Below are 15,250 nucleotides of genomic sequence, written 5' to 3'. Positions count from 1 at the left end.
TTGGTATATTTTGAAAATGAGATTTTACATTTTAGTATATTTGTGAGGGTCAGACTGTTGTTTCGCGGAACGGGTAGTTTCGCGGCTCGGACGACCCTTTTTTTAAAACATCAAAGCAAATTAAGTGCAGTGCGAAGTAAGCGAGTTGATACATTAATTGAATAAAAATTATCTGATAATAATTGTACCAGCTATGTTTATGTGTAAAGAGAGCAGTGAAAACTGCGAGGGCAAATATCAACAGTGACCTTGAAAGTTGAAGTTTTGTTTCAATGTGTGTACTCCACCGTAAACAATATAATGCTCGCAGAACGTGTAAATCTGCCGAAATATCCTCCATATTTGGGAGCTCTCCCACTGAAAATCAGTACAAGTTTGTTAAACTCCAATTCGCAGTTTAAGTTTTTGTTGCCCTGGCGATGGAGGTGAACGAAAAAGGTTTCTTCTGACATCATATTTTGTGTTTGTCCAACATACTGTGTGTGTGTGAGAGAGGGAGGGGAACCGCATGCAGTTGTTGTTGTTTGCCCGTAATTGTGTGTAAACATATAGTTCTTATTTTGATACATTTAGCGCATCTGGGTACTGGGATTTAGAGTGTGATTGTTATTTTGAAATAAATTCACACTCTCAGATTATTTAGATTAACATTGAATCCTCCAAATATTCTGTTAAATATTTGGCTATTCTGCTAAATATGTTTTTGGTATGTAGAAAATGTGTATTGGTAATGTCATAAGGTCATAGGTTTACAATCCAATAAAAGTAGTATTTATAATTGATTCTTAAATCGCATTTAATTATTGTTTCAGTGTTAAAAGTCTTTGCAAGCTAGTAATATGAAATATAACATCAAAATCGAGGAATGTGACTCAGGACTACGGTATATCTACGGTATATTTTTAAAATGATACATTTTTGAATGTCTTTATGGTATATTTCATCGATAGTTCCGCGGTCACACTGATCGGGTCGCGGATGCCTAAAATTGGTTTTGCGTTAAATGATGGTTAAAATGTTGAATGTTTGAATGAAATGCAAGCTGTGTTGATAACTGAAATACTCGTGGTATGCAGGGGAAAAAAAAATAAAAATCCATTCCATTTGACTGAATGGACCGAAAGTTGTCCGTAATTGTGTAACAAAGAGAGGGGAGTGATAGAGATATGTACGACGAGTATGTGTATAAAAATGCGCCAAACCCAAAGTTGGCCATTAAATGCCAAAGTGTAGAAAAGCAAATGCAATGAAAACGTGATGTGTGAGAAAGTATACGTATGTAAATGGAAGATATAAACTATATCATATTTTTCAATCGAGAGGTGATAAAACACTATCTATCCATTTAAAATCGCAAACTCCACGAAGTTTCCCACGCAAACAATGACGTAATTTTTGTATATATTCTAAAACTAAATTCAGCCTTTTAATTTGAGTTTTGCATGCAACAGGGCGCGTGTTACACAAACACATAGACACCAAATCTACACTCGCATACACACACAAACAAAAACAAACGCGTGAAAACAAAAAAAAAACGGGAAAAATGCAAGAAGGGGAAATATAAATCGCACTGCTCTCTCTCTCTGCAAAAGCAAAAGCAAACAAATACAATAACAATTAGGTAATTTTTTGTTGGCGGAGACGGAGAGGAGAGCTCTCTCACTCATTCTCTTTTTGTCTCTTTCTATTGTATTCGTTTGCCTCTTGTTTTGAAAAATTACATTGAACAGTGGGACAATAAAGCCCTCAAATAAAGTGTCGCAGTAAATAAGTATGTAAATAAAAAAATAAACAATAAAAACTAATAAATAAATTCAAAGAAAACACATTAAAGTGAATCAATCTTTAAATATCGAAAAATAATGCAAAAGTGTAACCAGTATTCTAGCTAGTAGTTCCACTGTTCGTTTGGCGGTGGAAACTTTTTGAGCGGAAAATTTTTAGTGTTTTTTGTTTTCTGTAAAGTTGACTTCTCTGATTAAGCCCAAGAGTTTGCCGATGTCGAGCAGAATAATATCAATGCCGCGCTGACTTGGCTTCGATCCGAATCGTGCGTTGAATACAGAATTGTGTGTTTATTTTATATTCATATTGCAGTGAGTTTCATATAAGCCAACAAATTGATTAAAAACAAACCCCCGAAAATGTAAAAACTTAAACGACGCAGAGGAGAAGCACTCACACACACACGGAGGACACTAAAGCTGGTGCCATATACACACACACACACACTGTAAATAAATAAAGTGATTTGATGATAGATATTGGAAAAATTACAATTTCGAGCCATACGTGGAACAACAAAATACAACCACAACCTTTTGATTAAACCAACAACACCTACGAATACGAAATTGAAGCAGAAAGAGGCAGAATTCCTTTGCCTCTTAACATAATTCGACGACCACTTGAAACATACCCCGTAATCAATTGTCTATTCAGAAGATGATTACGGGCCATGAAACGGAGCCAACAAATTCAACGCACTTTGCGCCAACAGCAGTCGCCGACGCCGCTGCCGTCGCCGCGACATCTGTGGTGGCCCGTGTAACGGAAACAGCCACAGTGGCGGCAGAGGCAGAGGCAGTTTCCTCGCCGCCTCCCGCCGCACCAGCAGCATCGCCAGAAGCAGCAGCCGAGGGTCATGCTCTGACAGCTCCACCATCGACATCGTTGTTGGGGCTGTCACCTGTGGCCGAGAGAACCGAATTAGCCATAACAGCTGATGTCGCTGCAGCTGCGGCTGCTCAGCAGCAGCCATTGTCATCGGCGGCACCGCGAACGGAGCCCGCATTCGACGTTCAGATGCGTACGCACCAAAGACAAAAGATAAAGAGCTACCACGATGCAAAGCAAACAGCGGTATGGCGCACCGATTCACTGGTCTCCAATCCCAACTCGACCATGTGCCCCGACTCCTCCCTGACACCGGCAGCGGCAGGAGTGGTGGTAGGGCTACCCATGAGAGGTGTAGTCCTGTCTACAGCGCCCAGTATATTGCAGCGCAAGTCGTCGGACAGCTCGTTGGTGAATGCCATACCACGTCGGGTCTCGTTTCCGGACAACGCCTTGGTCACCGGATATCTGGAACCAGCCAATCCATGGAAACAAGGTGAGTGGATAACACAATCGATAAATATAATGGGGAGAAGCTCACACAGTTTCCGGTTATTCTACTTTAATCGATAAATGTCCGTACCCGCTCTGCCCATTTCCAATTCTCTATTATATTTCCTACTTCTACGAGTGAATGCAATTTGTCATTCTACAATCGAGTTGCGAACACGGTAACGGAACCGTGCCCGGGATCTTATCGCTGCTAACGATACAAAGATCAATCGTACAAACACGGAAGCCAAAAGCGAGACACTTTGTTAACACTTCTCATTTATTACACACTTCCTGTGATTTAATTCAATTAAAGCGATTAATTTGATTGCAAATTGAAATGCAATGCAAGAGGAAGACATATCCTACAGCTAATTGAGATACAATCAAGAGCAGCAACAGCAAAAGAAACGTCAGAGATCAGCGTGATAGTATGAATGGTAGGAGGTAGAGGAAAGACTGGTGGATACCCCACCCACCACATGCTTGCCGGGCATGGTTATGGGGCTGCCAGTCGATAAAGTGCGCAAAATATTTATTTGCTTTTGAGTGAGCTGTGAAAGGCTATGGGAATGGGGATGGGGATGGTTATGGCGCTGCAGTCGATAAATGCTTGAACATCTACACATTTACATGCATACGTGTAGATGCCACAACAAACTGTTGCTATGCACAAAGGCGCCATTTGTTGTTTGTTCACGGGCCCCATTCAGGAAGAGAAAAACACAATCATGCACGTGTATGGGTCATGCAAAGAACTGACAGTGATTCCTTGCTGAAAACTGCATTCTTAGAGAGAGAAGGGCCCTTGAGAAATACTCTTGGGAAAAATCAGCAAATATTAATAGTGTTATGATTATTTGCAGATCAACTCTGTCTGGATCCATTTCGATAAAGCTCTTAGAAAATACCTTTTGGATAAGATTATATTGCTCTCCCCTCCCCCTCCCTCCCCTATTGTCGGATTGTAGTTATAGCTTTTCAGTTTCTTTTGATTTTGTTATTTGTTATTTTCACGTCAGCGATAAGGAAAGAAATCGCTGATAAGATTACGGCTCTGTTCGTATTTGTTTTTAGTCGTTTTCTTTTTCGTTCATTTCCAGTTTGCTTTTGCGCACTCTTCACATTATTTTTTTCTTTTATTCTTATTGTATTTGTATATTTGCAATTGTATTTGTGCTTCTGTTAGCCGGCATTGCTTTTGCGCTCTGCTTTTGACTTTGCCATTGCCTTGGACTACGACGGCAATCGTAGGCTCGCTTTGTGCTCGTTTGTGCTGTTGTTCAAACGATTACGGTTGTTATAGTACCCTCGGTACGCGTATAATTGAAGGGTTTATCTGTATTTTATAGAGGTATGTGACAGGCGGGGATGTCTGTGAGAAAGTAGAGACGATTTTAGGTAGCTTTTGTTTTAATAGCACCAAACTCGATTCGCTTGTAATGTATAAAAGTCATCGATTTACCCATATTCACACTGATCAAATAAATATTGCAACTAAAAACAGTTGAGATCAAAGTAATGGGTATCAGTTTGTTTAAATATCGCGAAAAATTTAGTTTTCTGAATGTTTTTGGTTTGTCTCCATGTTTACCTGTATACCTATGTACACACACACATATAAACATGTGTATGTAAATGATATATATTTATGTTTTCTGGTACGATTGTTTGCTTATTTCGATTCTTTTCTTGCTTTTGTGTTTATGGCTTTGTGCGTGTGTGTTTTGTATTTGTTTTTTGCCTTTGGTTTGCTCTTCCTCTGTCCATTCTGTTCGTGTGCCCCACTATGAGTGTGTGATGTCATCGTTTGCCATTTAAACAAAAGCACAAAAGCCCCCCACTCCTCCCCATAGGAGAAGACATTATGACAGACACATAATGAAAGAAAGAAAGAAAATAACTATAAACTGACATTTGTGCAAATACACAAATTCCGTGCATTTCAGTAGTTTGGCGGAGGGAACTTGAGTTATATGAGTGGTCAATCGATACTGTTTCTCGGCTTGGGATAGGGTTGGAAAAAATAACCTTAGTTCGCTGAAATACGCGTACACCCCGCGTGTTCCTCGTCTGAAAAAAACTCTCTTATGTACATAAAAGTTAATAATTATAGGAACACTTGCAGTGCAAAAATGTCACGAGCTCGATTAATGCTTGCTCGCTCGTTTCCGATGTAATTAATTAATGCAATTCCAATTCAAAATCCATAAACAAAGCAAAGCGAAGCAAAGAAAGGGAAATAGAGCCTGATCCGACATAACACACTTACGGATATACAGAACAGAATGGGCATTTTATATATGCATTTATTTGTACATTTTATAACGTATGAGTAAGCTTTTATATATTTTTTGCAAATAAAGCAAATTGATTGCATTTCGAGTTGAAATGTCAGTCGCATCACAATATGAATATTGTTAATGAATATTATTGAGTGCGTGCGTTCTGGCTTGAGGTATGATCGAATTTTATATTGTATTTTATTTTTTATATTTATATTTTATATTTATATTTTTATTATATTTATATTATATTTTATATTTATTTGTCTGGCTATAGGCCTAAAACGCTTATCTTATTGGCCCATAATACCTTGCCTCTCGATGCGACTCCAAGTTTAGGCTTCGATAATGACAAACGAGCGTCGGTCATGGCGTCAGCCAATTTGTCAATTCAAGTCAACAGCAGGCAGCAGCAGAAGCCGCCGCGGTTTGATATCATTAATGAGATAAGGGCAAAGATACGCGATACGTTTTCGGAAACAGGTTGGAAATCCAGAGGAGGAACAACAAATTGAATACTCTGCCCTCAAGCTGTTTGTGGAAACCCTTTGGAGCCAGTGGGAGAGGAACGAAAATCTGCATAAAACTCTTCGACCATTGTTCTTCAGTTATAACCAACATCAGGCCACCCAAGCAATCATTGTGCATTCTAAACACCATTTAAATAAATATTACTCAATCATAGAATCCTCAGGGTGTGTGTGCAGTTTCCACCACTTTTCTTTGCCAAACAAATTAACAGGCTAATGCCACTTTTTTGTGTTCGATTGTCTTTTGGAGTTCCTCTCTCTGGCTCAGGGTTTTATACTCATGTTGGCACTCCAAAATCAACACAAAAAATCATACTGGCGGGCAGAACAAGTTTCCGACATTGTAAATGTTTAGCAGTAAATTAACATCAATTTAATTGAACAATTTTGCTGCTTGTTGTTTGTACGTTTGTTTTTTTGCCTACCTTTGGTTTTTCTCTTACATTTGACTTCTGCTTTGACTTTGCGTGAGAGACGACGTCAGCAAATAGCCATAGAAATGGCAAAAAAATCAATAGAATAATAAAAAATTGAAAAGGCATTTAATAGATGTAATCGTAGACGTAGGACAGCGGCACGCGATGCAACAATGTCTACAGAAAATGACTTATAAGTACTACCCCACTCCTTCTGTTGTACTGCGAATGACGTGGTTTTGCTGCTGCACCAATTTCCCAGAAGCGAAGGTACAACCCATATGATGCCTCAAAGTACTACATAAATACACCCCAACGAAATTTTAACATTATCTGACGGCAATTCTTCATTTCCCTAATGCCAGACAGCAAGCAAACAGGGAAACAGTCGGAATAGTCAGCGATGACAAATAGATTAAATTTAGGAATCTTTTTGCATAAATTTCTCAGGTGGGGATTGCGGCTTGTTTTCTGTTTATATTTTGTGCCATTACCTCAACGAAATCATTATAAATAGATCGCAAATAACAACTTTTAATAATAAATAAATAAATAACAATTTTTAGGCACATTATAGAACAGGTCTTAAAACCAAGGTAGTATAATAAAGGTGAAAAGAACCACTAGGAGAAAGAAGAAAGTATAGATGCCCCTCAGGAATACGTGCGAAGATTGTAAATCATTTTAATTATTGATAGGAAATCTATGCACGTATTTAGAAGACCGGAATTTAAACTCAAAAATAAATAGTTGAATTAATATGAACTATTTTATAATTATTGCCAACCGAAAAAAAGGAGAAACAAGCCAAATAAAATGTCACTCGGTCGTCACATTGTCTGCCCCGATTCGTGTCGGTGTGTGAATTCTTCATAAATCTTTAAATATTCTGAAATATTCGACTCAACGCTAATGAATCACTTAACAGATGTTCAATCCCAAGGCACAATTGGGGTGGAATGGGTGTGTGAGCAGCGGAACTATTATATAGATGAGATAGATTCGAAAAACACTTTTGAGCTCTTGCCAAGAAATTGAAAAGAAAAATCTTTTCTGCACTCACAAAGAGATTTCTTGACAAAATTTCACGTTGTAAGAGTACTTGTATGTGAGTGTGTGTTTGTGTGTATGAGTTGGCAACATCAAACTTTGTGGCAGATCTAAAACGAATCGTATAATTGCCTCTAACACCGATGTGACTAGATAATGCAATGATAGATTAATTTGTTTACGTTTTTCGAACTCGACTGAAATTTGTGTTCGTGTTTGTGTCTGGGTGTTTGGGACTATTTATAAAAAAAAGTGCACTTGGCATTTGGCACAAATCTCTTTTGGGGGTTTCGTGTTCTTATTCTTATTTGTATATTCAAGATCAGTTTCTTGCTAGTTGAGGTTCTCTGAAGAACCAGGAGGAGTCCTGTCTTTTGGAAGATTTTACTTCGGCAGAGGGAATCATTTAAAGCTCCCTAGGCACAGAATCTAGTAAGTCACAACCAACCAAATAATGGTATATTTTACGTTATATTTAAACCTCAACAAAGATCAGATAAAATTATAAAATCAATTATTTTCCATTTGAAAGGCTTGCCCAAAAAGTGCCTCATCAAATTAGAGCCTATCGATCTCTTTATTGTAGTTTCTATATTATATATTTAGTTGCCTCGAAATGATAGACAGACAGTCAGCCCGTCCCACCCAGCAGCAAGAAATGTCCAACGCGAATGAGTTGCAAATTATAAGCTCACGATTTCATGTTAGCCATCCCCATGCCAAGTTTCAGTTCCAGTCCCCAGACCCAGTAAAGGGCAACAAAATCGTTTGGAAATTGCCGCCGCAATTTCATTTAATTTTATTTTTTTGTGTGGACAATTTGTCTATGTCGCCCCGTCGCTATATTTTTGATGCCCGACGGCGGCAAATTGTTGATGACGACTATGACTTGACTGGCTCATAATGGAAGTGGAGGAGTAGTACCCGGGGGGCATAGAATCAAACACACTCGCACGCGCCATAAGTTCTAGTTACGAGTATTTGTCATTATTTGACCATAGAATACGAGTATAATATATCTCGTATGTTTGCCGTCTGAAATGGTGACACTTGATTGGGCGGAACGTAAGAATCGAAAGAGTCCGACCGACGTCTACAAGTTTATTGACTCAACAACAATTTGTATAAAATGTTGTGTGGCATACGGAATCGACACAGATATCATTTTTGCAATTCTTAAGCGCTCTTTGATGTACGTAATAATTAGAGCCAGTCACTTTTTGTTCAACTACGGTGCTTTTTTCGGTTTGCGAGCATCATGCAAAATACATTAATGTTGTTTTTGAATTTTCATAGATTTTCTTTTTGACTTTTCGCTTGTGCGTTCGAGCATAAGTCTCAAAGAAATAGGAGCAGTCTTCCGACTTGATAGTGGTGAATGGTTGCCTACTTTTTTACTTACTGTTTTGAAACTCGAATCTCCAAATGACCCCCCTCTATTAAAATCCAGATCATAGATGCTACAAGTAATTCATCTTTCAGATATTTTGATCTTAGATTTCTACAAAAATCCATTGCATTTTTGCAGCCTGCCTAGTGAGGAGCATTGCCGAGATCGTGGATGAGTATAAACAGTCGTGTGTAAAGCACAGCACAGAGTCGCTACAGAGTATTGTGGATCATCTAAATGGCCTGGACCTGACGCTGCAAACTCGGCAACCGCTGCTCTCCCTCAAAGGAGAGAAACTGACGCCCAACGGTTGCGAGGCCCTCGAGGAGATATTCAAAAGGGTATGAAAAACCCTAGAGATTTCGCTTGCATTCTTATTCATTCCTCGTTCTATTCTTAGATACAATATAAAACCATCGATCTGTCGGAATGCAATCTGGACGAGAGCTGTTTGAGTCCGCTCTTCCAGATGATCGAGTACTATGAGGCGGCATTCGAGTTGGACATTTCGTACAACAAGGCGCCGATGATAAAACGGGGCTGGGAACTGTGCGCGTACATGGTGGAGCGCAGTCAAGAGCTGAAGCTACTTAATGCAGAGAGCAATCAGATCACCCGACTGGGTGCCGAAAGCCTAGGCCGCGCTTTGGAATCGTCCAATCTGCACACGCTCAAGCTGGAGCACTGCGGTCTGAGGGGACCGCCACTCACCGAACTCTGTCGTGGGCTCCACAAGAACAAAATGCTGAAGGAGCTGTGGATGGGCTACAACGATCTGGACTGTACGGATGCCAAGCACATAGCCGATATGTTACGTTACAACCACAGCCTGGAGCTCATCGACATAAGCAACAACAACATTCGAGACGAGGGCTGCAAGTATTTGGTGCAAGATTTGATCCTGCAATCGACTGAACTGGAACGTCGATTGGGCGCTTTGAAGCGTGCGCGAGCCATCGAGGTGGATGAATCGCTGGAGGCGACGGACTACAGTCCATCATTAGTGTCCAAAACGGAGACAAATTTTGCATTCTCTGAGCATGTGAAAGATGTCGTTGACACGGGCAGTGGCGGTGGCTGGGAGTTGGCTGCTGCTGCTGGCGAGCCAACTGGAGCGGTGGAGCAGCCATCAACATCCGCGAGCATCAGCGAATCAGCTGTGGGTATCCTGGTGGAGGTGGAGAATGATAATGAGGATGACAACACCGAGGACGATACTGTGCGTACTGTAAGGAACTGCAGTAGCGGCGGCGGCGGCCAGTCAATGCTGGACAAGCTGCTCTCGATGAATAGCGACAGCAGCAGTAGCATAGAGGAGGCGCCATCCACCGACACACTTGCTGCCTGCTGCTCTGAGGATATAAGCGAGAACAGCAATGACATATTTGAGGCAAGCAGCGGAAAGCAGGCCCAGCAGCAATCGCAACAGTCAGCAGAAGCAAAAGAAATTACTGAAGGAGCAGCAGAAGAAAGCTCGACAGTTGTGGATGCCACAACGATGGTTTCTCCAGATAAGGAGAGCACGGAGGAGAAGCCACAGCAGCAGCAGCAGCAAAGTTCCCAAAATGAACGCAACTTATGTGGTGATTATAGAAATATAATTAAATTTGTAAAAGCACTCTTAAACGTTTTTATTCCATTTTCTGGCAGATATTACTCCCTCAACAGAGGCTAAAACCGTTGAACCGAAACCCAATGAATCCTGTGTACAGAACAACAATATCAACAACAACACTACCCAAGCAGCAGTTGCAGCGCCACAAAATGCTGAAATTACGGTTGCGAGTCCCAGTCAAAGCGGCAGCTCGACGCCGCCAGCAGCTATCTATGAGGTAACCGCCGAGGAGAGCGATTGCTGCATCAATGGCAGCGGCAATGGAGTGGCGGTGAGCGGATCGCGACCACTCGATGTAAATAAAAACGCCAAGAGTGCTGGCGATGACTTCGAGGACACGCATAGCATGGACTCGGCTTTTGAGAGTGCATCAGAGGGTGATATTAGTCGCCACCTGCCTGAGGAGTTTAGCCGGTTGTCCGTGTCGCTGGAGAGCACGCGACTGGACGATATGGTCAAGGAGATGGGCGGCATTGAGACGGCCACTATTGCCACAGAGTCTACAGAGTGTCTGCTGGTGGCAGAGGAGGCTGCGGCGGCGGCGGCGGCGACTGCAAAGGCAAAGGCGACGCCTGTCATCAATGATTCATTCCAGCAGCCGAAGGTGACCATTGCCGAGGAGTGCCGTCCAAATACATATTCTTATACCGGTCCCAGTCCCACGCCTACGCCGCCACCGCCATCGACATCGCCGGGCGGGGCAAGTATCGGAATGCGACGCACCGAATCGAGTTGTGCGTACCTCAATCAGTCCACGCGGAATTGGTCGCACAGCGCGGAGAGTCTGTGCAGCGATACATCGCTGGATGGCAACAACAGCAACAACAGCACCGCCAACGATCCAGATTTCGCGGAGAAGCTCACCAAGAACGATACACTATCCAGGCGACAACTGGCGGAGGCAGCCAACCTTGAGGCAGCCAATAGGTCGCCCAGCGGATTGAAAGCCCTCACCATGTGGAACAATAACCTGACCAAGGATTGTGCTAGCAGCGTGGCAGAGCTGCTGGAGAAGACCATATCGCTGGAGCTGCTCAACATTGGCAAGAACTGCCTGTCCAATGACTTTGTGAGCACCATTAAGGAGAGCCTCACCAAGAACACGACCCTCACGACGCTGGGGCTGCAGAGCGCCCATCTGAGTGCCAAAGGTATCGAGACACTGGCATCCATACTCAGCTTTGGGGGCAACAGCAAGCTCCAGCGCATCGATATACGTGACAATAAACTAGAGGTCGAAAGTCTGAACATAATCGCCGAGGTGCTCAAGTCCAACAAGACCCTCACACAGATCGACATCAATGATGAGCCAAAGCGTCTGACGGTAGGTTTGCTTTTAACACTTTACTGATAGAATCCACTCCCCATTTAACCATAAAAATTCTCATGTGCTCAGCGCGCTCATTCGAAAGTAAAGTAGAATTTGAGTTTGTGGTTATGTGTTATGTTATGTAATTGCAATGGTTTGCTCTCTCATTTTGTAAAGCAAATTTAAATGGGTTAATTTAGACACGAGAAGTTTAGAGATTCAATTGGGGAATTAACTATACATATGTGGAGTACGAAAATAGTGCAGAAATAGCTTTTATAAGGAAGAGATTCCACTATTCTGTATTATTTTGTTTTATGGTTTAAATTTGCTTTACAAATGATTTGCGACAAGGTTCTGTGGGAACGTTAAATGTACATTTAAACGCTGTATCCTTGTAAAAGTACGTAATTGTCTATACATTTGCAAGGATATTTATTGTACGTTTCGGCTAGTCCGAATTTGTAGCATTGTTGATTGCGTTTGTGGATCATTTGTTTTGGAATCATTTTTAATTGAATCATTTTCATTTGTGGACACCGTGTCTTGTCGTTGTCGCCACACTCTCTCTCGTCTCTCTTCTCTCATCAACTCTCTGTTAAAGTTGCCAATAGTGCCGATAGTAAATGTAATACCGCCATCGCCATTGCCCCAGGAGTGCGTAAGTAGAAACCCAAATCAATCTCTCTAGCTGCTGCTGTTCCTCTTCTTTCTGCCACTCGTAGCAGCTTGGCTTGTGCATCAAAAGTTTTTAACAATTCTGCTAATTAACAAAGCCACAATATTCGCTCACATTTGCTGTCTGGTTCCGTACTCCTTTTTCCAGAACTAAAAAACACAAGCTAACGTGTGGCACAATTAGTTCTTAGGATATTTGTTTATATTTTTTAAAGGAAACTCCCACTCATTTTCCACTGTATTCTCTCTCCCTTTCTTGCAGATTGGCAGCGATGCGCATTTGGACTACACACGAGTACTGGGTACAGTGCGTTCCATGTGTTCGCGCAACGAGAAGATGCAGGCCCAGGAGCTGGCGGAGAGAGCGGCGGCGATTGTGGGCGGCGCCGGCATCAATGGCAATGGCAGCAACAGCAGCAGTGGCAGCTTCTATAGCGGCTATCGGTGTCGCGGCGGTTACTACTTGGGCTCGCGGAAGATCTCACTTACCTGCCAAAGCAGGCCGTTTGTGGATGCCACCACAGGCACTGTGACGTCCGTGGCAGCAACCGTCGCCATGCCCACACCGGCCGCCGTCCTACTGGAGGTGAAACGGAAGACGGGTACACGTCTCCGTTCGCCGGGTCCCAGTCCGCCCACGATCTCGCCGTCGTCCTCGCCCAATCGCAGCCGCTTTCATGTGTCCCGTGTGGCAGAGGTCAGCAGCAGCATCAACAACATCAGCAGTCCACTGATCTCGCCGCTCGCTCAGATGCCACCCCAGCATCCGCCTACGCCGCGCACGGCCAGCAGCTGCATGTCCATACCCACCATCGGAGGCTGTTCGCCCAGCGGCAGCCAGAGCAGTCTCAACTCGGTGGGTGTGGGTACTCTGCCCACTTCTAGCTCGCTGCCGGCCATGGCATCGGCTACATCCTCAACGCAGACCATAAAGCGGCTGTCGGTTTCGCCCCGCTCCCGCTTCCATGTGTCGCGCATCTACGAGGATCCCCAGGTCCCAATGGCCAATCGCCAGCTGCCACCTATAACGCCGCATACACCACCCATCGATCTGCCGCCCACACCGATGCTAAAGTCATCCCGGAAGGCGGTGCAGTTATCGGATGCGGTCGAAGCAGCAGCAGCGGCTGCCACTGCGATTAGCAGCACTTTAGTGACCATCAGCAGCGTAGTGATTGTGGAGCCCACCGTGGACGAGCCAGAGGACAGCGACGCACAGCGAAATAGTACAAATGCCGACGAGGCTGCGGGACAGAAACTCTCACCGCATTTCTCCCATAACTCCCCTCCATCATCCAACTCATGCTCAACATCTCCCGGCAGCAGCATAAGCAGTGGCAGCAGCACGAGCTCCAGCAGCAGCACCAACGCTTGTGCCAGCAGGAGCAGTAGCAGTAGCACCTCCACCGACATAACAGACTCTATTAGCTCTGGACCATCATCGGGTTGCTCGGAAACAGTGCCACGGACATGTCCGTTGGCCATGTTTGGCGACAATGATATAACCCTAACCAAGGAATCGGCTGCTGTGGTTGCACTCTCTGTGCCATCAGCTGTAGATCCAGTGCCAGTTCCAGTGCCAGAGGCAGATCCAGAGACAACAACAGAACCAGAGCCAACGCTGGTCAGCAATCCGCAGCCAGCGGCGCGTTGCCGCAAGACCTCGTGGATAGCCAACCCCTCGGCGGTGGATAAGCTTCTCACGCTCTTCAATCCGGGCACGATTTTCCAGCGCAGCTCATCGCCAGAGCCAAAGCCCAGTCAGCAGCAGCAGCAGGCTGCAGTGACCAACAGCGCACCGAACAACGCACAGAGTTAGTCATTTAATTCGTTTATATGCAGACCCAGAAGGATTATTGATACAGGATTTTAATGCATTTTATATTCTTTCTCAGCAGCAGAAGACGATGGCAATACCAAAACCCAAGCAACACAAGTTCTGTCGGTGTCGCGAAAGAATTCGCCTTCATCCTGGACCTCTCTGACCAACTCCAACTCTTACTCCACCTCAAACTCAAATTCCAATTTGGACAGCGTTTCTGGTACAGGCAGTTCCTCATTCCTGGACGCGGCCTCGCGTCAGTTGCGTGACTTCAGCAAGCAGGTCTTTCGGCAGAACATTTCGTTCAACAACAGCAGCGATTGTGCAGCCAGCTCGGTGACAACCGCCGTCCAGTTGGATGGAAACGGAGCAACGGGTACGACGACAACGACGGCCACGACCACTTCGTCATCGAGTAGCACAGAGTCAGCCTCGCCGCCGGAATGCAATGCGGCTCATATGCTACCGCCCAGTCTGAAGCGTCAGCTGAAAGAGAACATTTCCCCAGAGCACACCATCAACGAGGAGACGCTGCACACGCTGCAAAAGCTATCGCGAGTGGATGATGTGCCCACAGACTTGGGTGACATTAAGATTGTGATGTACAGCGAAGTGGCGCATTGCCTGCCAGAGGAGCAGAAGCAGAAGCAGAACTCGGAGGCGGAACAGGAGGCCTCGAGCCTCGCACAACACTAAGAAGAATTGAGGATCGGCTACTTACAAAAATAACATAGGATCTAAGCTAAATAAACGTGTGCAATTGACAATGTTGAGCGGCAGAGAGAAATGGAAAGGAAAGGAAGGAAAATCGACTAAAGAACTAAAGAACCACCCACCACCCAGCATTCCCATGGCGCTCCTTTGAACCGAAACCAGCCCACCCGCCTTGAAAAAATGATGATGATGATGGAAGCATGTGGAACCCACTGTAACTATTAACAGAAACAACAAATATGAAGAAGTATGTACACACAAGTTATTGCTAACTATGTTTTATTTTTGGTTAAATTCGTTTTAAGTTTAAAGAAAAAAGAAAAGAAATAA

The 15,250-nt window shown here is 43.7% G+C and overlaps 1 protein-coding gene across 5 annotated transcripts; it reads left to right on the top strand.

The window, feature by feature from the left end:
• The first annotated feature begins 71 nt into the window (after positions 1-71).
• On the top strand, positions 72-15,227 carry LOC117583903 (serine-rich adhesin for platelets). Of its 5 annotated transcripts, none has more exons than XM_034272578.1 (8): positions 72-136; positions 2,101-3,115; positions 8,921-9,123; positions 9,183-10,365; positions 10,433-11,721; positions 12,311-12,367; positions 12,647-14,198; positions 14,280-15,227. In XM_034272578.1, exons 2-8 carry the CDS (start codon positions 2,449-2,451, stop codon positions 14,900-14,902), a joined length of 5,574 nt encoding a protein of 1,857 aa, XP_034128469.1. In that variant the 5' UTR covers positions 72-136; positions 2,101-2,448; the 3' UTR covers positions 14,903-15,227. The 5 variants fall into 5 exon arrangements, with proteins under 5 accessions (XP_034128469.1, XP_034128471.1, XP_034128468.1 ...); XM_034272580.1 differs by lacking the exon at positions 72-136 and adding an exon at positions 959-1,068 and having other exon boundaries at positions 14,286-15,227; XM_034272577.1 differs by lacking the exon at positions 72-136 and adding an exon at positions 959-1,068.
• The last annotated feature ends 23 nt before the right edge of the window (positions 15,228-15,250 follow it).

Source organism: Drosophila guanche, unplaced genomic scaffold, assembly GCF_900245975.1.
Source record: "Drosophila guanche unplaced genomic scaffold, DGUA_6, whole genome shotgun sequence".
NCBI lineage: Eukaryota > Metazoa > Arthropoda > Insecta > Diptera > Drosophilidae > Drosophila > Drosophila guanche.
The sequence above is the reverse complement of the archived record's forward strand: the minus strand, read 5'-3'. Positions and strand labels throughout refer to the sequence as shown.

Excerpts from the sequence above, each read along its gene's own strand:
- LOC117583903 (XM_034272578.1), top strand. The coding sequence starts at position 2,449 with ATGATTACGGGCCATGAAACGGAGCCAACAAATTCAACGCACTTTGCG. Across the intron at positions 9,124-9,182 it reads TCGAGGAGATATTCAAAAGG|ATACAATATAAAACCATCGA; the intron begins GTATGAAAAACC and ends TTCTATTCTTAG. Across the intron at positions 12,368-12,646 it reads CGCCATTGCCCCAGGAGTGC|ATTGGCAGCGATGCGCATTT; the intron begins GTAAGTAGAAAC and ends CCTTTCTTGCAG.